Source organism: Vicia villosa, unplaced genomic scaffold (assembly GCF_029867415.1).
Source record: "Vicia villosa cultivar HV-30 ecotype Madison, WI unplaced genomic scaffold, Vvil1.0 ctg.002494F_1_1, whole genome shotgun sequence".
Classification (NCBI taxonomy): Eukaryota; Viridiplantae; Streptophyta; class Magnoliopsida; order Fabales; family Fabaceae; genus Vicia; species Vicia villosa.
The window spans coordinates 90,621-115,205 of NW_026705946.1; the positions used below are offsets into that span (position 1 = coordinate 90,621).

Genomic DNA, 24,585 nt, shown 5'->3' on the forward strand with positions numbered 1-24,585 from the left:
GCGTGGATGTTATTTTTCCACCCGAATATCCTTTAGGTTTGGGTGCGGATTTGGGTACTGCGAAACCCGCACCGACCCGTCCCGTTGTCATCCCTAATTCCATGTGAGTTAGTTGATTCAGAGCAGGTAGTACAATTAATGCAGAGCAGGCGTGGCGGGATGAATTTTAAAAATATAATATTATTTTTTTTAAGACTGAACAGGTGTAGCAATATGTCAGACGTAACAGTCTGTTTTAAAAAATATAATATTATTTTTTTTAAAATGTAATATTCAATTTTAAGAATATATTACGTATATTTATTTCTGTTTTAATAATATTACATCTTTAAAAAAAATTAAAAATTAAAATAGTTTATTATGAATTAGTTTTATAAGAATAATAAACTAAAATCTAATAACCCAAATCAGAAGATGCAACCAGTTCTAATCAAAATCAATTAATATTCTAATACTTTAACATATTTATAAACAAAATAATACAAATTTCATCAACAAATTTTTAAAATATCATACTCAAATCAGTTCATACAACCAGTTCATTCATATAATGTTCAATAAAATTAAATAATTTAAACTGCTTCATACAATCAATTACAAATAAATTTTCATATGTGTACATTAATTATGGGTTGGATGAAGAAAATGAAAAGAAACACAACAATTATTATTGTTTGAACCTAACAAGAAAAGGAAATTTAAACCCAACAACTTTAATTTGTCTTGATATGTTGATTTGTAGAAAAAAATGAAATTTTTATGATTTTTTGTATGGTCTGCGGTGGCTTGTTGGGGGCAAAACAGAGAGTGAATGAGAGCTTAGTGTTTACTGAATGTGGGAAATGAAAATGAAACGGTGATATTTAAAGGAACTTTGTTTAAGCTTTTCCAAACATCTATAGAGGAGTATCAAACATAGTTTGAAACTTAACTTTGGCAAATCAAAAACCATCCATTCACATATAGGTTCAAGTTTTTCAACCACCCTCAGGCAATTCATCTAGCTAAGCTACAAGAAGAAAAGTATCTTGATCGAGCGCACCAAAAGCTCAAACTTTCATCAAGCGAATATATCCAGATGAACTTTAGGCATGTTATGTTACATTTGTGACAAAAGATTTCAACATGGGCATTATTGCAAACACCTCTTTCATCTCTTGATTGTGGAGCTAAAGGAAGTTGTAGACGCAACAACGGGATATGCCTGGAACGAACTTATTTGAGCTATAAACATTCGAACCTTTTGAGCTTGACCTAACCTAGATTATCCTCCACGCACTAATGGGTCAAGTTATTCCTTAAACATTCGGGTTATGGGCTAGATCCACCACAATCCAGTTGGCATGCTAATCGATAGTGGGGGTACCCATTACTTTCTTCAGGATATGGTGGCTAAACTATTGGGCCTGAATGATGAGTCAACCCATTCATTCGAATTCGCTAATATATCCTTCTTATTAGGCCAACATACATTCACTTTAGACTTATTTGCCTAACCCCTTAGTGGTGCAGAATTGGTGTTAGAGATACAATGGTTCAAAACCCTAAAGCCAATAATAATGGACTATGAGAAACTAGCCATGGGTTTCCATAAAGGTAGTAAAACGGTCAATCTTGATGGGTTACCTAAACCCGACCTAGAGGAAGCAAATTTACATCAGTTATAGCGACTTTTTGACACACGTCTCATTCTAAGGCCAATACTAATGGACTATGAGAAACTAACCATGGGTTTCTATAAAGATGGTAAAACGGTCCATCTTGATGGTTACCCAAACTCGACCTAGAGGAAGCAAATTTACATCAGATACAACGACTTGTTGACACACGTGTCATTGATACATGCGTGCATCGACGTGTTGACACACGTCTCATTGATACATGCATGCATCTTCCCCTTTCTTCCACTTAAAAACCACCACCCTTACTCGTCACCACTGATGATCGTCTTCCCCAATTACTCACACAATACCATAACCTCTTTTAACCACTCATCATAATTCCCCCAAAACAACCAATTGATCACTAGATCACACTTAGTGGATCATCTAACCTAATCAACGTGTGCCCCTATTGATGCCTTTATTTTCAAAAATAAGAGATTAAAGCACTAGTGTCGCTACCGCGAAAATCAACAGAGTCGCCACTAACATATTTATCCCGAAAAGGAAGGGAATGCCAGCAAACCACAAAACAAAACAACGGTCTCACGACCAGAGAAGAGGGTAAGGGAGTCGGTTACGTGAGGGGACGGTGTTAGCACCCCTCGCGCCCATCGTACTCGATGGTATCCACGCTCGTGTCTAAAACTATGGGTGTGTAAACAAACTGCGCTAATCTGGACTAAAATGCATGCAAAATGTAGGTAAAAGAAAGTGTTATACTCGCACGGGCCCTACCCCGCTGCCTACGTATCCTTTTTGAGGAATCAGAGGTACCGTAGCTCAGCTAACTAGTTTCTATTTGTTTTGTGTTTTTTAGGTGAACGAGTTACATTCGCACTCCGCTGCTCGACCTTTGGAGACTTAGGCTTGGGAATGAAGCGGAAATAACAAGCTCTTAAGAAAAGAAAATCAAAGAGTGTGGTTTGTGTTTTAAAGAATGCAAGAGGAAAACCTAAGCTAAGGGGGAAAGCTTGCTACCTAATGTTATCATACAAAGGGTACAAGTCTAAGCTAAGCCTATCAACCTACGGGGGAAAGCGAATGCAAACAAGAATATCATACAAACGAGCTCCGCTCGTAAAGCAAACAAACCAACGGCACTGGCCGAGTGGTAGAAAAGAGGTCCCGCCATAGCCAAGGGGAGCGAATCACCCGAGTCAACCAAGCATTAGACCTCGCGAAAATGATCGGGCCATAGACAAGAGGAGCGAGTCCCTCTCAGCAACCAAGCCGTCACGGATCTGAAAGGAAAACGGTGCGTGCGTACACCGAGCATCAATGTCGAGCGACGCGAGCTATAGGAAGTCTGGGGGTCCGGCTACATGAACCCTTTTCCTGACATACTCGATAACAAGATCTTGTGCAGGTTTAGAAGCGAGCAACGTGTAGCGTGCGCATACCAAACGAACTCGATGAGACTAGGCGGGGGTTGATTACTAACCCTTTCCGCGTGCCTTCCATGAGGACTTAACGGAGTGCCATATAGGACTTATTACACCGTGACTCCCTGCCGCAAAGCACAAATATAAACACACCAACAAAAACAAAGCCTCTTTCGAGGGCTTGGCCAGATGCATGTCTAAGTCCTACTTCTCATGTTAAAGGATGATGCGAGAAAGCAATAAAGTGCGAGAAAAATAAAATGAAACTGGATCAATACCAAACGGATGATGATCCGTAAACTATAGAGACGAGAGAAAGCAAACTAAGAATCCCGCGAGCGAGCTAGCAAAGCAAAAGCAAATAGTCAGCACACTGATTAGCCATATAAGCACACAAAGGTCGACGTGCACGTCGAACATAATCACAATACACCTGCAAGAGGAACAAGCAAACCAAACAAGCAGATATAAAGCAGAAGGATCGTGTCTCCAAGATGAGAACACGACACAAGTGAATAGAATCGTGTCCCGCAAGTAAAGCGGAACACTCAATTAATAAGCGTCAATCGGTGACCATCCAAATGCCTTGCACACTAGCACACAAGTTATAGATAACAAACATCGCAATCGGAATTACGTAATTACTACAAAGCGAAAGGAAATGGACAAGTAATATACACACGGAATAACCAACGAAGGTCAAAGGAAAACAAACATGAAGAACTTAACAATCAATCAATATCAATCATCTCATGAGATAGCACGTTTCACAAGCTTTTCAACGATATAAAGAACGTGCAAATCAGAGTTACGAGTAAAAAGATACGAAAGATCGAAGTTAGAAAAGAAACACAAAAATAACACACAGGAATCGGTTCCTGCATAGGACAACCCGGTTCCTGGTACAAAAAAAAACAGAGAGTAAGCCAACGAAGCATCTGGGAACCGGTTCCTACCTAGGGACAACCCGGTTCCTGGTACTAAATCACAGAGGCATGCATTTCCAAAACAGCTGGGAACCGGTTCCCGCCTGGGACAACCCGGTTCCTGGCACAAAAACCAGAGGGCAAAAACAACACAGGAACCGGTTCCTGGCTGGACGAACTGGTTCCTGGTACAAAAACCAGGGAGACAACAATTTTGGATTGAGTGGGAACCGGTTCCTAGCTGGGACGAACCGGTTCCTGGCATAGAAAAACAGATTTTTTGGTATTTTTAAAGCCTAGAAACCATTCTCACTCAATCTGAAACCGTGTTAATACGAAAACCACATAAGAAAAAACCAACTCACATGCTAAGCACGAAGAAATACTCATGGAAACGAGTCACAAATTCAAGATATCAACACATCCACACATCAATGCGAAGCATGTTACAAGCAAAGCGCGAATGCGACGCGTCAACCAATTCCACACTCAAATATCAACACAAATGACTATATCAATGCAAGCGCGACAACAAAAATTAGCACGTGCGATAGTGATCAAGCTATAAAATGTATTCGAGTCATGGTTTAAGCATCTAGCAAGTCCATTACCAAGCAAAAATCCAACGCATGCATTTATACAAACACTTTGAGTGCGTCACAAGCTACATACATGAACATCAACAATTATGCATACAAAATCACCAACGAAACATGGATCCAAACACGGATATCACAATTCATCATCAATGAACATTAATTATATGCAATGAACATTAGATCTAACCACAATTCACATGAACACGACCAATTCGAGCAATAATACGCAAATTCACCGATCATACATTATCAATCATCCATTAATCAAGAACAAGAAGTAGATCTAGATTTGAATTCACATAATAATCAACAATTAAACACTTAATTCAAGATCCGAAAGCTTACCGGATGGATATCTAAACCGAAGTACGAACACGAACACGACACGAACGCGAACGCAAAAGCGAGATCCAAGGGGAGAAGAGAGAGAGGCGCGCGAAATCTATTGAGGAGAGGAGGAGAAATTCGAACTCCGAATCTTGATTCTTCAATCCATGTTCTTGATCTTGATGAAAATTGATGAATTTTGATGAAAGTTTTATGTAATTTGTGATTTTGATTCAAGAGAATTGAGAGAGAGTTGAGAGAAAGTGTTTATGAATTTTTGGGTGAAGTGAAGTTATGAGAGAATGTGAAAGAAAAATGACTTATATAGCATGAGTGGTGAAATGTCCAAAACGCCCTTGTCTCTTTTTTTTGCTCGTTTTCAAGGAAACGAGAATCGGTGCGAATTTTGAGAGCGGGACCGACATCAACCCAAAGATGACTGAATTTGTAGATCGTATCCGCGAGAATCGTCTCTATCCAATAAGCGATAAAGAAAATACGCCCGTTTGAATAACGAGAAACGTCGATTCATCAGGTGCGACTGTGCAGAATTTTGTGCGTACCGCTCAAAGAACTCGATAAAACTCTATCTTCGGCTCAAAATCCAAACATGCACGTGTGACGAAGAATCGAAGCTAACAAAATTTCCAAAAGAATGCCGCCAGAATTGTCTACATACGATAAAAATCGAAGAAGTTATGAATTTTCGAACTCGGTGCGACATACTCGAAAACACACTTTTTACCGAAACAACGCGACGATCCTTAAAATGCCGAGAATTTTCGATGCACAATCAGTCGACGGTCCGAACATATGAAATCTTAGTAATGATGGTACGGAGCTCCAGTTAAATTTTCAAGAGAATCCGACTAGCGAACTAGGAGATATGAATTTTCTGAGATCCGAAACCCTACATTCAGCACTCTTTTCTTCATAAAAAACCAAGTAATTTTCCAATTTCGACCACTTTCCTCAAAGAACTGGTTTCCGAGCCGAACACGAAAGTCGTAGATATCGTCAAAACGGTCGGGACAACGTGGGAATTCAGCTCATATTACTTTCTCCATAGGACTTGTGAATTTTCTCGTAATTACACTGCTTAAACCACTTTTCGCTTCGCACTTCTTTAGAACCACAAGAAACTCTTTATTATTTTTCCACTTTCGAACGACGAAATAAACGTCGTTAATAACTTATAGCTCAAATAAAGAGGGAAAATTTTGGGGTGCAACAACTAGTCAAAGATATGTTGAACAATGACCTAATTAACCTTTTCTCAAAGAACAAAAATAGACTTGATCCAACATCAAGTGTTTTCAAAATAAAACTTAATTGAAGGCAACACGAGCCCTTGATCCAACATCAAGTATCTCTTCCATTTAATTCACGGATGTCATGATCAAACTTCAAACACTTGATCCAACGTCAAGTCATTTTCAAAATCCCTTTTCACAATAAAATGGAATGAAAAAGGAAGTGATTGGGCCCCAACCTCTTCCCACCCTGAGAATTTGGATACCGCTGTAGAGCTTTCTATCCAAAGGTTTGTCTTCCAAATCAAAAATACTTTAAATAAAACAAGTGTAGTTCATTCTTTAACAAACTAAAAAGAGAATGATTAGGCACAAGATTTTTCCTCTCTAGTACTAGGATATTGTTGTAGAGTTCATTGTTTGAATAATTGTTTTTCAATAAAGAAACGTGACTCTACTCGCCTCATCTATTACATAATAAATCTTTGGATGTAAATGAGGTGATTGGGCACAGACCTCTTCCTTCCCTGATAATTTGGATACTACTATAGAGTTCCCTGTCCAAAGGCTTGTCTCTACATAAAATCAATCACAACTAATCAAACTCTATTTCTTCGTCTTATGGCACTCAAAAACTTTTAAAAAAGGACATGTTCTTTCTATTCTAACTCAATACAAACAAACACTTAAGTCTCCCACGCGCGAGCATACAAGTAATGTTTAACTGCTAGAACGCGGACATTAACACCATTTAACAAAAACAACCAAAAAATTCTTATTTCAACCCCAAAAACTATGGGGCTCTGATTTTCTCATTGCACTTTGGAAATACGTAGGCAAAAGGTTGAAGATGAGCATGGAAGACTTGGAGCTCTTGAGCTAAAGCTGGACAGTATTTTCATCAAGGGAAGAAAGATCCATGCAAATGTGCCTAGATTTCAAAGAGGGGGTGAAGGTGCGGGGGATAGAGGTAGGGTGCAAGTGCCAGTTAGAGAAGGAGGGGGAAATATTAGAGGAGATATAAGGAAGAGGATGGCACCAAAGTATAGTAGTACAGGTGGAATTTATCTGATGTTCTCAAGAATAACGTGAACACGAAGCCGGGTATGCAGAATAAGAAGATGATAGGGTGGAACCAACATGAACCTAAACCTAAGTTCACTTATTTTAATTTCAATGTGGAAGAGAGTCACATGAAAAGGTTCGAGGACACTTATGTTGGGGTGGTGGAGAAACCAGGATCAACGTATAACATTCAGGAGGCGTTTCATGCTGAAGGGTGTTTTAGGATCAAAGTAACACCAACGGGAGAAAATCTGTGTCTGCTTGAAGAAATGGAGGTGGGCGAAATCAAGAGGATGATTCAGGAAGCGTCTGAAATGATTAGGAAATGGTTCTCTGACATTTATCCATGGTCACCGGCGGACGTGGACAATGAAAGGTTGACATGGATGAGATGTTACGGTCTACCTTGTCATGCGTGGAAGGAGGAGTTTTTTGAGTTTATTTCAAAACCAGTTGGTGCATATGTTTGTTCAGACGAGGAAACGAGGGATCTATCAAAACTGGATGTAGCAAGATTCCTTATCTGAACAAAATATTCATTGTCATTAAATGAGTGCTTCAATGTGGGTGTAAACAATGAAGTGTATAGCGTGAAATTAGTGGAGGATATGCATAGCCCTAAAAGGATTGTGGTTTCGGAAAATTTGAGTGACCAATTCAGTAGCTCATCGGAGACGGAGGAAGAAAACTGGGACGATGGTTACGAGACAGTGAACGAGGTTGATGCCGAGGAGCTGTCAAAAAAGTGCAATCAGAATGGCACTATTCAACCTGGTTGCATTGATGTTGATGTCCAGCCAATACAAGAAAAGAGTGATACGTTGGAAGCTGGTGAGATCTTAGAAAAAGTATGTTTGGAAAAAGGTACGCACGTTTCTGCTCCCCAAAAGTCAATATCAAAAGTTGATGGTAAGGGAGCATTAATTGTTGGTGAGGTGGACGATTTATCATCTTCGGTGGGTGTACATCTCCAAAATGAAAGGAAACGTGGAGTGGGGCCAAGTAACGGTAACACGGTTTGCCATATGGTGGATTACGAGGAATCAGACCCTATCTCTGGATCACCCTCGAAGCCCATTGGAATAGCCAGCATCCTTAAGCCCAAAATATTTTTTCCAATTGAAGAAGTTTATCAGAATTTAAAAATTCCTTTCGCCCCTTCTTATTTCTCTGCTCTTGTCCATTCCCAATCTACCCCTAATTTAGAAACTATCCCAAATTCTTCCCCGGGTATGGCTAATTCTAGAAACTCAATTTCATCTTCACCTGGAGGATATCCCCTTTGTGATGATTCTGTTGGAGGCTCATGTATAAATCAAGGAAACAAGCGCATATGGAGAGCGATGGAAGGTCTTCTATCAAGGAGAGGAAGACGATGAGGTTTTTGAAGGGATTGTGCGGGACATTGAAGCAAGGGAGAGAAATAACTTTGAAGCTAAGAAGGAGAATACAACTGTTATCCCATGAATATTGGAACATTTAACATAAGAGGGGGTGGTAATTCAGCCAAGAGAAGAAGAGTGAGTCAAATCCTGGTTGGGGCAAACGCAAACATGTGTTTCATTCAGGAAAAAAAATTAAGAAGATGGAGGTTCATTTGGCAAAGAGTTTTTGGGGTGCTTCGGAGTGCGAATGGTCGGCAATTGGATCGGAAGGTGCGTCAGGGGGAATTCTTACCATTTGGAAAAAAGAATCATCAATCCTATATTAAGTTTCAAAGAAAAAGGTATGTTGGGTCTTAATGTGGAGTGGAAAGGCATAAACTGCTACATTATCAATATCTATTCTCCATGTAATATAGCTGAGAAGAGAATCATTTGGAAGGATTTATTGGAGTGGAAACAGAAATTGCCTGCTGGGGAGTGGATAGTTCGGGGGGATTTTAACTCTGTTAAAATGATAGAGGAAAGAAAAGGGAAGAATCAGACTAGTAGGGTGGAGATGGAGGAATTTACTAAGTTCATTGAACTTTTGGAGGTGGTCGATTTGCCTTTAATTGGTAATAAATTCACCTGGATCAATTCAAATGGGAAAGCCCGTAGCAGAATTGATAGAATTCTCTTATTAGAAGATATTACAAATCAATGGAAAGCAGTAGCGCAGATGACTAGAAAGAGGGATATATCAGACATAGGCCAATTTGGATTAAAACAAGCAATTTGAACTAGGGTCCCAAACCTTTCAAAGTGTTCAATTGCTAGTGGGAACATGAATCTTTCTTAAAGTTTGTTGAGGAGGAATGGAAAGAGATCTCTGTTATAGGAACTAGTGCCTATATCCTTAAGGAAAAATTCAAATTCCTTAAGGGGAGATTGAGGTGGTGGAATTTGAATGTATTTGGTCATGTAGACTTGAGGATTGAAGAGGAGATAGAAGAGCTCAATGGGATTGGAGATGATAATTTAGCAGCAGCAAGCCAGCTGAGCAGGGAGATGCTGGAGAAAAGAAAACAGGTGCAAGAAAATATATGGAGAAACATCAATCTTAAGGAGAGCATGCTCAAACAAAAATCTAGACTGAAGTGGATAAGAGAAGGGGATTTTAATTCCAAATATTTTCATTCTGCTATCAGAATTAGAGCAAGGAAAAATTCAATTGTTTCTATTAAAACTGATCGTGGTTGTCTTGAGGAGGTTGGGGAGGTAAAAAGGGAAGTGAGGAGATACTTTGAGGAGAGATTTTCCAAAATTAATAGACCAAGGCCGAAGTTAACAGGTGTTGATTTCAATAAATTGACTGAGGGGGAGAGTATGGCATTAAAGGAGGAATTCTCAAGGGAAGAGATTCATGATGTTATATTCAATTGTGACAATCACAAAAGTCCTGGGCCTGACGGTTATAACATGGGATTTATTAAAAACTGCTGGGGAATTGTAGGTGAAGATTTAATCCGGTGTGTCCAAGAATTCCACCATAAAGCTTATTTGCCTCGTGCTTTCATTGGTTCGTTTATATCTCTTATTCCTAAGGTGGAACATCCACAAGGACTATCAGATTTCCGGCCTATTTGTCTTAACGGTTGCATCTACAAAATTATTTTCAAACTTCTTGCAGCCAGATTAAGTAAAGTGATAGGGAAGCTCATCTCTAAATCTCAAACAACATTTGTGCCAGGGAGGCAGATTCTTGATGGTGTCTTGGTAACAAATGAACTAATTGACTCTGTAAAGAGAAGCAAGAAGACGTGCATTCTATTTAAGGTGGATTTTGCGCAGGCATACGATTGTGTAAATTGGGAATTTTTGAAGGAGATGTTATGTAAGATGGGGTTTGGTCACAGGTGGTTGAAATGGTTGGATGCTAGTGTATTCACAAGTAACATGTCTGTACTAGTGAATGGAAGCCCAACGACTGAATTTAGGGAAAACCTTGGATTGAGGCAAGGCGATCCTTTGTCGCCGTTTCTGTTTTCTATCGTTATTGACGGCTTGGCAGGCATGGTGAGACAATCAACTCAAAGGGGTGGATTCAAAGGCTTTGAACTAAATGGAGGTGCATCATACGATTTACTACAATTTGCTGATGATACGATCTTGGTAGGAGAAGGAAGCTGAAACAACCTGTGGGCTCTGAAAGTTATTCTGAGAGGATTTGAGATGGTCTCAGGCCTTCGAGTAAACATGTGGAAGAGTAAGCTCTATGCTATTGGGACTGACCACCATTTCATGCAAGCAGCTAGCCAATTCTTAACCTGTAAGTTAGACAAAATTCCTTTCAAGTTTCTTGGTTTGGTAGTGGGAGACAACCCAAGGAGAACAAAATTCTGGACTCCTATTTTGGCAAATTTGAAAGCAAGACTCAGTCCTTGGATTGGAAGATTATTGTCCATTGGAGGTAGAGTTACTCTCATCAATTCAGTCATAACTACTGTACCTATATATCACATTTCTTTCTTCAAAATTCCTAAGAAGGTGAATATAGAGATAATCAAAATTCAACGTAATTTTTTATGGCAGAATGCTTTGGAGAGGAAATGGGTGGTCTGGATAAGCTGGAAAACAATTAACAAACTCAAGGAAGATGGTGGTCTTGGAATAAAGGACATATTGACTTTCAATAAGGCTCTTCTAACCAACTGGCTGTGGAGATTTGTTAGTGAAGAAAATACTATTTGGAAAGCAATTTTAGAAGAAAGATATGGGATTTTGCATGAAAGAATTCTGTTCAAAGTCAAAAAATCAAACAAGAATCTCAAATCTGTTTGGTGGAGGGATTTGATGCAGATTGGAGATGACTTGGAGGATTTTGGCTTCTTACAAATGTTGTCCATTAAAATAGGGGATGAAAACAAAACTCCTTTCTGGCATAGTAGGTGGATTGGTCAGAAACCGGTTAGTATTCCCAAACTTATTCTCTTGTGCACAAAATACTGATGACAGCGTGGCTTTGATGGGGGAGAGATCGAACTCAGTATGGCAGTGGAGAATTCCTATTAGGAATGATATGGACAATGCTCATGTGCAATAAGAAATGGAAGAATTATTGACTATTTTAAGGGAAGTAGAGCCAAAGACCGCAGTCAATGATGTATATGTTTTTGGATGAGTTTGAAGGATTTGAGGTAAAAAAATATTATCTGAAATTACAGGAGGGATTAAGTGGACATGATATGATGCTGGAAAATAGGACAGCCATTAATACCATATAGAAAGCTTGGATGCCATCGAAAGTAAAGATTTTTTTGTGGAGAATGCTTAAAGATAGAATTCCAACCCGTATGCAATTACTACATAGAAACATTATAGAAGATGATGAAGACTGTCATTGTGTTTTAGGCTGTCTAGTTAAAGAAGACATCCAACACCTTTTCATGGACTGTGTTAAATTGAGAAAGGTTTGGGTTAACATTTACCATTGGCTGGGAATTTATGTGGATATGAATATCGACTGTGGGAATCACTTATTGTAATTTGTGGAGGTGATGAAACAGTACTGTCATGTGAAGAGAGACTGTGGGAATCACTTATTGTAATTTGTGGAGGTGATGAAACAGTACTGTCATGTGAAGAGAGCTGTGGCAATTTGGGCAGCTGTATGTTGATGCTCTTGGAAACGTAGAAACGCAATCTTATTCGAGAACATGACTGAAGATTTAGAGGATCTTGTGCATAAAGTGAAGATGTACTCTTGGTGGTAGATGGCTATAGGAAATAAAAAGAGAGTAGGATGTTCTTTCTATGAATGGTACAATTATCCCTTATTATCTATGTCTTTGTAATGCTAAAGTTTTTGTAATGTCATCTTGTAATTATGTTTAGTGTTTGGCTGGCTGCGTAATGTTCATAGAATCTCTCTGTAATGTTGAAATAGCACTATTGGGGCTGTGTTAAAAAATTCATTGCTTATAAAAAAAGAATTTGAACTCATTGTTATCTGAGTCGAGTTAAGTGGAGTCAGACTATTCAATTACAATGCTGGAGGTTCATTTACTCCCTGCAACAGTCGGTGGTGGAGATGTAGAAAAGAAAAGAAAGTAATGCGTATTTAGTTCTAGAGAACATGCTTTGTCTTTTTTATAAATTTCTTTTTCACACGTGTCATGCTGCATGTACTTTGCTGCTTCCAATGCGTCCTGTACCTCCAAACACATGGAACCATGGTTTTAAATTGCGGTTGCGGCTGCGGATGCGGTTGCAGTTGCAGTCACTGCGGTTGCGGCTATTGCGGTTGTTGCGATGCGGAATGCGGTCGTTGCGGCGTGAATTCATATTTATGAACATAAAATATTATATTTTATTATTTATTTTCGATTTCATTATTTCTTCCATTTTCTCTCTAAACTTTCTTAGATATCTCATTAACAATTCGTCAACCTTTTGAATATCGCTAATTCTTTTAAAATATATCTTAAATCTACTATATAATTAAAAAAGAAGATAGACCAAATAATTTTTGCGAGAATTACATAATCTCTTGCGGCCTGATGCGGTCTGATGCGGCCGATGTGGTGTTATAATGCGGTCGTTGCGGTGTTATGATGCGGTTTTTATTGTGATTTACAATCACACCGCAATTGCGGCCTGATGCGGATGCGGACACTACCGCAACCGCAATATTGCGGCCGCATCAGGTGATGCGGTCCGCAATTTAAAACCATGCATGGAACGACCATCTTTCCCTCGCAATCTCGCATGACATCTGTAAAATCTCCATTCATCTTTTTGTATCCACTAATTTCTTCTATATATACTCACTCAGTTATAGTTCCTAACCCAATGCAATTAAGCAACACACATTAAGGTTCTCAAACATACACTTAAAAGCAAAGCAATCTAAACCAAAGTGCAGAATCATGAGTCAAGAACAGCCACAGAGACCACAAGCAAATCAGTTTCCCGAGCAACAAACAATCAAACCAAGAGACGCAGCTCTTATGCAGACAACAGAGAATCAAGCCTCAGGACAAACCCAAAAAAGAAGTTCCGCCGCAGCTCTCACGCAGGCAAAAGATAATCAAGCCTTAGATACTGGTTTGGTTATGGACAAGAATGCTATAACCATTGGAGAGGCGCTGGAAGTTTCTGCTCTAACTCGAGCTGGTGATAAGCCGTTGGATCAGAGTGATGCCGCTGCTATACAAGCAGCGGAAATGAGAGCCACCGGAAAGAATCAAACCCAGCAAGGTGGGTTGGGAGCTATGGCTCAGTCAGCAGCATCTCGGAACTCTCGTACTATGCCTCTGCAGAATACAACACTGGCTGATGTCGTAACGGTAACTTCAATTTAAAACTATTAATTAGTATAATGTCTTAGATAATGGTATATGACTGACATATGGTTTAATGATTTGGATGGAGGGTGCGCGGGAGAAACTCGGAGCAGACAAGGCTGTAACTCGAGAGGATGCGGAGGGAGTGATTGGAGCCGAGCTTAGAAACAAAGATAACACCAAAACTACACCGGGCGGCGTGGCTGGGTCGATGGCAGCAGCGGCTACGCTCAATCAAAAAACGTGAATTTCTATGATATTACTCATTATATTAATTTTGAATTTGTTCATTCTTTTTGCTATGTAATGGCTTAAGATAGCAAATATATGCAGGAAGAGCGGGTGATATGTTGTGGAGATGGAGATTCCAAGTTGTTAAGATCACACATCAATCATGGTGTCTAAACAAATCAATGAAGACTGGGTTTTAAAGACTAAGTGGTTGCGAAACTACATTAGCCTTATTTCCACTTATGTTTTACTTAATAAGAAAGTTACCTATCCTTTTGTAGTGTTTGTTTGTAAAGCGTAGTTTATTCTATTATATGTACATATTTAGCTTGTGTTTACTTGGTCAATCTTGGTTTAAATGAATTTAGGAACTTCTCTTGTAATGTCATTTTGAAAGAGATAGAAATAGAAGTGAGTTATTCTTAACTATTGTGGGAGCTAGAGATTCCTATTGGTATCAAATAGAGAGTAATTTCAGTGATCAATTCTTTTCATACTGAGAAACGGAAAGGCAGTAGTCACAAAGGTCTCGGAACTTCAAAAGTCTATTCAAAGTCTATCAAGTTAGCATAAAAAAATAAGGTGCATGATATCCTATTGTGAAGCCATCGCAGTTTGAAGTAGTATGCTTAGTTCAGATAATTTTTTTTTTTTTTTTTTTTTTTTACATTTTTCATCAAATTTAAAAGGTTAGTCTTTTAGAAGTAAATTCGTAAGAGGTTTTTCTATTTTACAAAAGTCTTTCGATTAAAAATTAAATTTGACATTTATTAAGAAACACGAAATTCTATTTTTGTCTCCAGTATTTATAGATGCACATTCGGAAGCATCTCTTATTTTAAAAAAATTTGATTCTTTCCGTAGATACATCTACGGAAGCGTAATAAACTACTGTATATGGGAAAAATACACATAAAATCAGTTCAGGGATGTTTTTGTAACTGCATCTACGAAATAATTTTGCATTACATTGTTCCATAGATACATCTACGAAAATGTTTGATATAGTTTGAACCAGCATGATCACTCCCTTCATTGTTTCATTTATTCAAACTCTTCATATTCCACACTTTAAAAACCCTACATCATCAATACCCTATTTTACTCCAAGACTCAAATGTTTTGGTACAACAAATCAAAGGGAGGAAGAAGAGTCTGAAGAGTTGGTGAACCATTAAGACTCGTACACGCGGGTATTTGGAGACGAAATTAAATTTGAATCGGTAAACGAAGATTTTGTTCATTGGGGGGCGCCTACGCACCAGTTTTGCATTAGATGAGATTTCCGAAAATAGGACATCTTATTGCATGCACATATGACATGGTATGCATTGACTTGACGCGTTATGATTTTGCGGAAACCTTTTTTCTGCTCCGCGTCACCCCTCTTACAAATCGAATTGATCGTATTATATGTGTTGGATGGCTCTCTAAATCGCGTCATTTTGTACAAGTTTACTTGAAACTGTAACACCCCATAATTTCAGTTTATTAATTTAATTTGGATTTAAATTAAATAATTGGAATTTTAGTATTTTTATTGGGAATTATTTGGAAAATGATGAGTTATTGGCATTGGGCCTAGAGTGGTGATTAGCAGAAGAGGGGGTGTTACAATAGTGGTATCAGAGCCTATTGTAACACCCTTCTAAACCCCCGCGGAAAATAGAATAATAATCAGAGTAAACATGAAATACAAGGATGTCACAACTTCTTTAACAGAAAAATACCATAGTCATTTGTCATGCTACACGAGGAACCACTTAACATAATTACAATTCATGTTCAACACAGCGGACAATAATCCATAACATTGCATATTCATTATCCGTGCAAGTTATTCTAAAACAATCATAAAACAACAAGACCGACATAATAATTCGTCTCTAAACTATCGTTCCCCAGTGTTACAATCAGAGCATGACTCGACACGAACCAACATAACCGGATAAACTCTACGAGTCATCCTCACCGATCGCTTAGGCCGCTACTTCAATCTGAAATCATCAAAGTAAGGGTGAGACTACATCATAATTAAATAGCATTATAAATCATCAGATATAGAATTTCATAAGCAATTATCCACCCTACTTAGCATATTCAGATTTATCAATTCATACCAATCACAATCACAAGTCAAAAGTATGCACCAATAACACCACACAATCATAACACCGGATTTCATCCTGACATGTCACAATTTATACAAAGACCATGCAGACTCTTATGCATGTGGTACCAAAATTCGTGAATCACATTCACAGGACTTCTCTCTTTGATACTGCCCTCTAGTCGCTCACACCCCACATGGGCACACGACTACTGCCTCATCGCTCACACCCCACATGGGCACACGATGACTGCCTGCTAATCTCCGCACAATGGGAATTAGCCTTCCAATGCAAATGATTTATGAATGAATGCACACATGTCACATACTTATATCATCATCAATCCGATGCTTAACATCGCTTTATCACATCTTACCAATAACTTCACAACAAGTATGTACATGTATCATGCATCATTCAAAAACAAATCAATCATCATCATTCATCAAAACACATGATAACAACATTTACCATGAATAACATCCATCTGCATCATCATTCATCAAAACACGTGATAACCATATTTACCACGAACAACATCCATTTGCATAACAAGCAAAAGCAATCACATTATAACAACACACATCATCACACCTATTCAATTATGCAAACAACAATTCATTGCACCTCATCAGCTATGCAAAACAAGAATAAACCACATTTGAAGAAAACGATACTTTTCAAAATAAAATCAATTTATTATTGTTTTCTTTATTTCACATGGTAAAGCATTCAATTTAAGGAACAACGTCCAAAACGGCGTATAAAACGGACTTACGGTTTGAAAATTAGAAGCTTTTAAAGTTAGAGTAGTTTTTAAAACGTGCTGCTGGAATTTGTACTGGAACCCGGTTCGTCCCACATGGGAACCGGTTCCTGGACCCAAAAATGCCATTTTTAACGTTCTAACACAGTGGAACCCGGTTCCTCCCACATGGGAACCGGTTCCCACGAACCCAGTAGCTGAAAAACATGGTTTTTAAGACTTTTATGCATCCCAAACACATACCAACTCATACCATTACAGAATTGATCATCGATAACATCAAAATACTCCAAATACATGATTCTAATGCACAAACAACATACCACAACACCATGTAACATTACTACATCATCAATTGCAGTCAATTCATCAAATCATACATGTCAGTGTTGGTATTTCACAAAACCTAACATCCCAAATAGAGATTCTAATCCCTTAATTCAATCCTAACATCATCAAAATCATAATACCATATAATTAGAGTAATCACCCCTTACCTTAGCCAAATTCTTGAGTGGTCTTCTCCCTCTTTGTTCCTCTTCACGTATCAGCTTCCCCATCTCTCGTCTCTTCTGCTCTGTTTTTCACGTTCCTTCTCCTTTCTTCCAATTCCTTATTATTTTATAAAAATAACATTAAATTAGAAATGGGCTTTACTAACTTAACACCTCCTTCTTACTAACATCACACATGGCCCAATAACTATTTTCCAATATTTCTCAATGTTCCTCATAAAATCAATTATTCCAATTATCTATCATATAGATCAATTCATGTTCTCTACGCAGGCTCCCGGCATATTAATTCCTCGCTGCCCACGAGTAGTTCTCGCACACTACTCCGCATCACACTTCCGCTGCGCGACTCTGATTACCCGTCTTAAATCACCATCCCATATGTTGCACTCTTTCATATTCACTTCTTCATAAATTCACACAACATGGTGAGTGATTATTCTCACGGCTTAGTGTCCATCATATCCTAAACCATTGAGGTAACAAACAAGCTCATCCTATCTATATGATTCCATCTACTATCAACAAGAGATTAAGGGTGATCAAGTCCTCAATTTGTCAATAGATAGCCGACAACCATATTTAAGCATAAACCGTCGTTACTACATAATAGTGTCCTTTTCCGAGTTTGCACTCAAACTCATTAACATCATCATAGTCCAATAGTTCACTCTGAGTCGTTACAACTCGCACACTTCCCTCTCAGTGGATCTTGTCAGTGGATCTTGTCAATCGTACGTGTCGGGTTTGGGACTTTGTTAGGTTTTGATGAATTGGTATGAACTACATGATTCTGTTGATGCTCATGTTATGTGTTGTTAATACTTGTATAAAATTTGTCTGAATTATGTGTTTATATGAAAATTGATGTTATATGTGTCATATGTTCTATGTACCTGAAATTGGGGAAAATGGGATAGGGAAATGCTGTCAAAATAGTGAATTTTGCTGTGCAGGTACGTAGGAACCGGTTCCCGTATGGGACGAACCGGTTCCCCCTTGTAAAAACAGAGAAATATGGATTCTGGGTAGCTGGGAACCGGTTCCCATGTAGGGACAACCCGGTTCCCCATAGTAAAAATCAGAGACGTGACTTTGAAGCTGCCAGGAACCGGTTCCCACGTAGGGACAACCCCGTTCCTGCAGCACTTTTTCTAAAAACGTTTTATCTTTGAAAACTCTTTTAGTGGGGGAGAGTTGTAACACCCCGAAAATTATTTCTAATTATCTAATTTAAGTAGGAAAATTAGTTAATTGGAATAATTGATTTTATGAGGAACATTGAGAAATATTGGAAAATAGTTATTGGGCCATGTGTGATGTTAGTAAGAAGGAGGTGTTAAGTTAGTAAAGCCCATTTCTAATTTAATGTTATTTTTATAAAATAATAAGGAATTGGAAGAAAGGAGAAGGAACGTGAAAAACAGAGCAGAAGAGACGAGAGATGGGGAAGCTGATACGTGAAGAGGAACAAAGAGGGAGAAGACCACTCAAGAATTTGGCTAAGGTAAGGGGTGATTACTCTAATTATATGGTATTATGATTTTGATGATGTTAGGATTGAATTAAGGGATTAGAATCTCTATTTGGGATGTTAGGTTTTGTGAAATACCAACACTGACATGTATGATTTGATGAATTGACTGCAATTGATGATGTAGTAATGTTACATGGTGTTGTGGTATGTTGTTTGTGCATTAGAATCATGTATTTGGAGTATTTTGATGTTATCGATGATCAATTCTGTAATGGTATGAGTTGGTATGTGTTTGGGATGCATAAAAGTCTTAAAAACCATGTTTTTCAGCTACTGGGTTCGTGGGAACCGGTTCCCATGTGGGAGGAACCGGGTTCCACTGTGTTAGAACGTTAAAAATGGCATTTTTGGGTCCAGGAACCGGTTCCCATGTGGGACGAACCGGGTTCCAGTACAAATTCCAGCAGCACGTTTTAAAAACTACTCTAACTTTAAAAGCTTCTAATTTTCAAACCGTAAGTCCGTTTTATACGCCGTTTTGGACGTTGTTCCTTAAATTGAATGCTTTACCATGTGAAATAAAGAAAACAATAATAAATTGATTTTATTTTGAAAAGTATCGTTTTCTTCAAATGTGGTTTATTCTTGTTTTGCATAGCTGATGAGGTGCAATGAATTGTTGTTTGCATAATTGAATAGGTGTGATGATGTGTGTTGTTATAATGTGATTGCTTTTGCTTGTTATGCAAATGGATGTTGTTCGTGGTAAATATGGTTATCACGTGTTTTGATGAATGATGATGCAGATGGATGTTATTCATGGTAAATGTTGTTATCATGTGTTTTGATGAATGATGATGATTGATTTGTTTTTGAATGATGCATGATACATGTACATACTTGTTGTGAAGTTATTGGTAAGATGTGATAAAGCGATGTTAAGCATCGGATTGATGATGATATAAGTATGTGACATGTGTGCATTCATTCATAAATCATTTGCATTGGAAGGCTAATTCCCATTGTGCGGAGATTAGCAGGCAGTCATCGTGTGCCCATGTGGGGTGTGAGCGATGAGGCAGTAGTCGTGTGCCCATGTGGGGTGTGAGCGACTAGAGGGCAGTATCAAAGAGAGAAGTCCTGTGAATGTGATTCACGAATTTTGGTACCACATGCATAAGAGTCTGCATGGTCTTTGTATAAATTGTGACATGTCAGGATGAAATCCGGTGTTATGATTGTGTGGTGTTATTGGTGCATACTTTTGACTTGTGATTGTGATTGGTATGAATTGATAAATCTGAATATGCTAAGTAGGGTGGATAATTGCTTATGAAATTCTATATCTGATGATTTATAATGCTATTTAATTATGATGTAGTCTCACCCTTACTTTGATGATTTCAGATTGAAGTAGCGGCCTAAGCGATCGGTGAGGATGACTCGTAGAGTTTATCCGGTTATGTTGGTTCGTGTCGAGTCATGCTCTGATTGTAACACTGGGGAACGATAGTTTAGAGACGAATTATTATGTCGGTCTTGTTGTTTTATGATTGTTTTAGAATAACTTGCACGGATAATGAATATGCAATGTTATGGATTATTGTCCGCTGTGTTGAACATGAATTGTAATTATGTTAAGTGGTTCCTCGTGTAGCATGACAAATGACTATGGTATTTTTCTGTTAAAGAAGTTGTGACATCCTTGTATTTCATGTTTACTCTGATTATTATTCTATTTTCCGCGGGGGTTTAGAAGGGTGTTACAGAAACCAGGATGTCCCATACCACCTACGTCACCGGAATTGAATCTTCATCATACCGAACTTACCGAGAAGTGGTCGGGCGTTTTTGTTGATAGGATGCATGAATTCAAAAGATTGAAGAATATCGTTAAAATCTTGAATGCAGATAAGTCAAAATTGGAACCACCAATAGATTTAGCTGGCGACAGTTCTTTTGATGTATTTTTGGTTTTCAAAATGTAATCTATGCACTATATACCATTACAATATAATCATTTTTTGTAGTTTATGTGTTGTTGAAAGTATTTGTGGGTAAATATTTTCGGTAATATATCGTATCCACAGGGATTGGTTAATATCACTGCCGTTCTATAGTTAATTATTTTGAGTTAGAAAAAGTAATTGGATTTGTTTTATGATTATGATACTATCAAATTTAAACAATAATTTAAATGCAAATAATTTAAATGCAAATAATGAACGTTTGTTAACGATTAAGGGAGTATGTTGAGCTTTAGGGTTCATCAACCTATTCCTATACAACTTATCAATTAATTCACAATTGAACAATCATTTGAATTACTATCTTCACTTATCCTCAAATATGATTCCATGTCTGCAAATCAAATTAGATAAACTTTTACCGGTATGAGATTCGATCTCTCCAAATATCAATATCGATAATAGTAATAAGGAACGATAATTATGAAAACTCAATCACAATTCCATCTCGACAAATTGAGATTGAATCAATATAGTAACCTAGGGCAAAAGTTAAAATCTTTTCTTTCGATCAAAGATTCAACAATGGTGTAAAGTAAAAACAAGGTTTCTTATTGATAATAAATTCGAACAATTGTTCATAGGAAATAATTAATGGCATTGCATATTCATAGGTTAACTACTACCTTAAACTCAACAAGAGGAATTTAGCTCTCCATAGACATGAAGAACACACAAGAATTAATAGAAGGATTCATCTTCATCAACAGAATGTCTTCGATTGGTAAAGATTTGACCTTCGATTGTTGTTCTTGACTGCAAACTCAGAATGCTCTCCTAATTTCGCTCACAAAGGATCTGTCCTTCACTTGGAAGCTAGGGCTTCTATTTATAAGTTTTGGGCTTTTAACGCCGAGGCCGCGGCGCGGTAACGAAGGTGCGCGGCGCGATCAGAAACAGAGACTTTGGCGCGGCGCTGGCTAGAACTCCCGCGGCGCGCCCTTGTCAAACTTCATCTTTTTGCTTTGCCTTTGAGACTTCCAGCTTCCTTTCCTCTTCATGTTTTCCTAAAGCTCCAGTTCAGCTCTAAACCTGCATCAATAATACCCACAAGTGATTCAATTTGCTTTACACATGAACTAAACCTTTTCAGTTCAATTCTCACTAAAAACCTATGGATCTATCACAATTTGCATTAGTTTAGAGAAGAAATCACTTATATTAACACATGAATTTACCATTAATTTACTCCTAACAAACTCTCCCCAACTTAGAGCTTTGTTTGTCCCTAAACAAAATTACTTACCTCCAACAAAACATACCAACAGTCATGCAACAAGTTTTTCAAAAAGGTTTCTCAAGTGGTTCAATTTAGCAACCAAGTCAAAATACTCCTCCTCTTCCTGCAAACTCAGAACATACACATGAAACAAATTTTGAAAGCAAATTACCTCCAGAAGTTCAAAACACTACACAATTGTAATTGAATCAGCACTAATCACTCTCATCAAAAAGTATGATGACTAAAAGAGGGGTTAAACACTCATCCAAACAATTAAATCAACAAAGATCCATATCATGCGTTCACCAAATTGTTAGCATCAAGTCCTGTGGAATCTGAGAATCAGAAGGTCTTTTTCGGGTTGTAATGCGGTTTAGATTCAAAGCAAAGAAGATAATCAAGGGTTGTTCCTAATCTAGGGAAGCATCCAAATCATAACTCATTCCTCCTTCTCTATAACTTTCGCTTTCTCACCCGGTCATCTTTTCTCATTCGTAGCTCGGTTTTTCTTTTTCACTCTTTTTTTTTCAACAACCGTTATATTCAAACGTTGTTCTTCTTTTTTTTTCATATATAAATATATATATATTTTTTTCGAGCTACGAATTTATTTTGTCCTTCACCGCTTACCACTTGTACTTACTTTTCTTCGGATTGTGATTCTCCCCAACTTGGAGATCAACCTGTACTTAGATTGTGTGAATGCTCCCCTACTTTCTAAGAAAGGTCAAAGAGAAAACACATCACCAAATTTTTTGGTTGATGGTTCGAAACAAAACTTTTTTATTGACATCAAAACTCACCAGGTATTTTCCTTGGTGCATATTATGATGCTTATCTTGACCTCAGGCTCAAAGAATGGTTAGCAAAGGATCACACTCTCACAGAAGAAAATAAGTTTTACGTTGGAATTGGTTAAAAGAACTCTCAGATTCAAACAAGTGCTTAAATCACTTTCAGAGATTTCCACAAACGATGCAACAACTGGTTTAGCATGATACAAACAAGTCAAAACAATTGATGGTCTCCTGCATATAGTAAACAATGGAAAGCTTTCCTCACAATGGTTAAGGCTAAGCCGATCCAAAAAGTAGTGTACCATAAAGAACTTCTGTCAAGTATTTACTAACAACCTAAGTTTCATGCACACATTAGGAGTTTGAGTTCAAAAATTCGTACCTTCTTTGTCACATTATTGAAAAAGTAAGTGAACTTAAAAAATTTCAAAAATTTTCACTTCACTTACTACCACTTTCACGCATGTTGCTCCATTGTTGGTACTTTGCTTGAGATTTTCATTATGTTGTGGGACTACTCATTCTAAACTGGGGACAAATAACAAACATAAAAGCATAAAATTGAAAAATGCAAAAGAGTAAATCCACCACCAAACTTGAACTAAACATTGACCTCAATGTTTCAGAACAAGCCCGAGAGGGTTGACTCACAAGGGGTATTGCCATATCAATTGATTCTTCCTAGCTTTCACCAGAAAGGTCCCCTTATTATTTCCTGAAATAAAAATAAACAAAACAAAATAAAACATTAGAAGTGTGGGTTACCTCCCACGAAGTGCCTTGTTTAACGTCGCATGGCTTGACGGTTCATGGTTGAATCATCAACCATTGTCTCTTTTCCTTGGTACTTTTCTTACCAATGTGAAGCCCCAAAAGTATTTCATGTTTGCTTGTTTGGTTTCTTCATCCTTAATTCTTACCACATCAACTCGCGGTCTCTCTTCCTTCATTTGTTTTTCCCTCTCCTCAAGAGAGGTAACCTCCTTATCTGTTAATTTCTTCCTCGGTGAGAACCTATCCTTGATGAATTTGACCAATTTTGGCTTTAACTTTAAACCTTCTAAAGATGGGATGGTGATTTGCAAACGGCTAAACATTTCCATTGGCCGAAAGTAGTGAATCTCATTCCCTTCTTTATTGGGAACTTGTAGAGGAAGTAATTCCAATGAGAGTTTATGCTCCTTTGCATTACTACTCTTCTTTAACTCTAAGTCCACCATATTCTCTTTTGAAAAAGTTTCAACTTTTAAAGTTTCTAACTCATTCACGACTTCTTTGATTATATCCTCCTTTTTTGTTCCTTCGACAAACACATCATCTCCTTTTTTAGGAGGTCTTGGATAAGGTAGCTTCATTGAAATCTCATACTCAACTTCTATATTTTTTTTTATGTTTACATACTCTATATTATCCTTTTCAACAACATCTTCCTTGTCATCAATTTCCTCCTCCACTCTCTTCTTTCCAACATCCTTGTTTTCAAATTCCTCATCAACCACTTTTACACTCCTTAT

General features: G+C 37.9%; 2 protein-coding genes and 1 long non-coding RNA gene across 4 annotated transcripts; all 3 read left to right on the forward strand.

The window, feature by feature from the left end:
* Positions 1–10,836: 10,836 nt before the first annotated feature.
* Positions 10,837–12,918, forward strand: LOC131638962 (uncharacterized mitochondrial protein AtMg00310-like). Its single transcript, XM_058909487.1, has 2 exons — positions 10,837–11,536; positions 12,854–12,918. Exons 1-2 carry the CDS (start codon positions 10,837–10,839, stop codon positions 12,916–12,918), a joined length of 765 nt encoding a protein of 254 aa, XP_058765470.1.
* A 506-nt stretch (positions 12,919–13,424) lies between these two features.
* On the forward strand, positions 13,425–14,582 carry LOC131638954 (late embryogenesis abundant protein D-34-like). 2 transcript variants are annotated; one of them, XM_058909477.1, is made up of 3 exons: positions 13,425–13,928; positions 14,014–14,168; positions 14,246–14,582. In XM_058909477.1, exons 1-3 carry the CDS (start codon positions 13,509–13,511, stop codon positions 14,328–14,330), a joined length of 660 nt encoding a protein of 219 aa, XP_058765460.1. In that variant the 5' UTR covers positions 13,425–13,508; the 3' UTR covers positions 14,331–14,582. The 2 variants fall into 2 exon arrangements, with proteins under 2 accessions (XP_058765460.1, XP_058765462.1); XM_058909479.1 differs by having other exon boundaries at positions 13,426–13,928; positions 14,259–14,582.
* A 4,392-nt stretch (positions 14,583–18,974) lies between these two features.
* On the forward strand, positions 18,975–21,054 carry LOC131638956 (uncharacterized). Its single transcript, XR_009294818.1, has 2 exons — positions 18,975–19,055; positions 20,433–21,054. It is a non-coding gene; the product is annotated as an uncharacterized LOC131638956 (long non-coding RNA).
* Positions 21,055–24,585: the final 3,531 nt, after the last annotated feature.

Coding starts and splice junctions, on each gene's coding strand:
- LOC131638954 (XM_058909477.1), top strand. CDS start 13,509: ATGAGTCAAGAACAGCCACAGAGACCACAAGCAAATCAGTTTCCCGAG. Junction 13,929..14,013: donor CACTGGCTGATGTCGTAACG/GTAACTTCAATT, acceptor ATTTGGATGGAG/GGTGCGCGGGAGAAACTCGG. Junction 14,169..14,245: donor GCTACGCTCAATCAAAAAAC/GTGAATTTCTAT, acceptor GGCTTAAGATAG/CAAATATATGCAGGAAGAGC.
- LOC131638962 (XM_058909487.1), top strand. CDS start 10,837: ATGTGGAAGAGTAAGCTCTATGCTATTGGGACTGACCACCATTTCATG. Junction 11,537..12,853: donor CTGGCATAGTAGGTGGATTG/GTCAGAAACCGG, acceptor ATGCGGTTGCAG/TTGCAGTCACTGCGGTTGCG.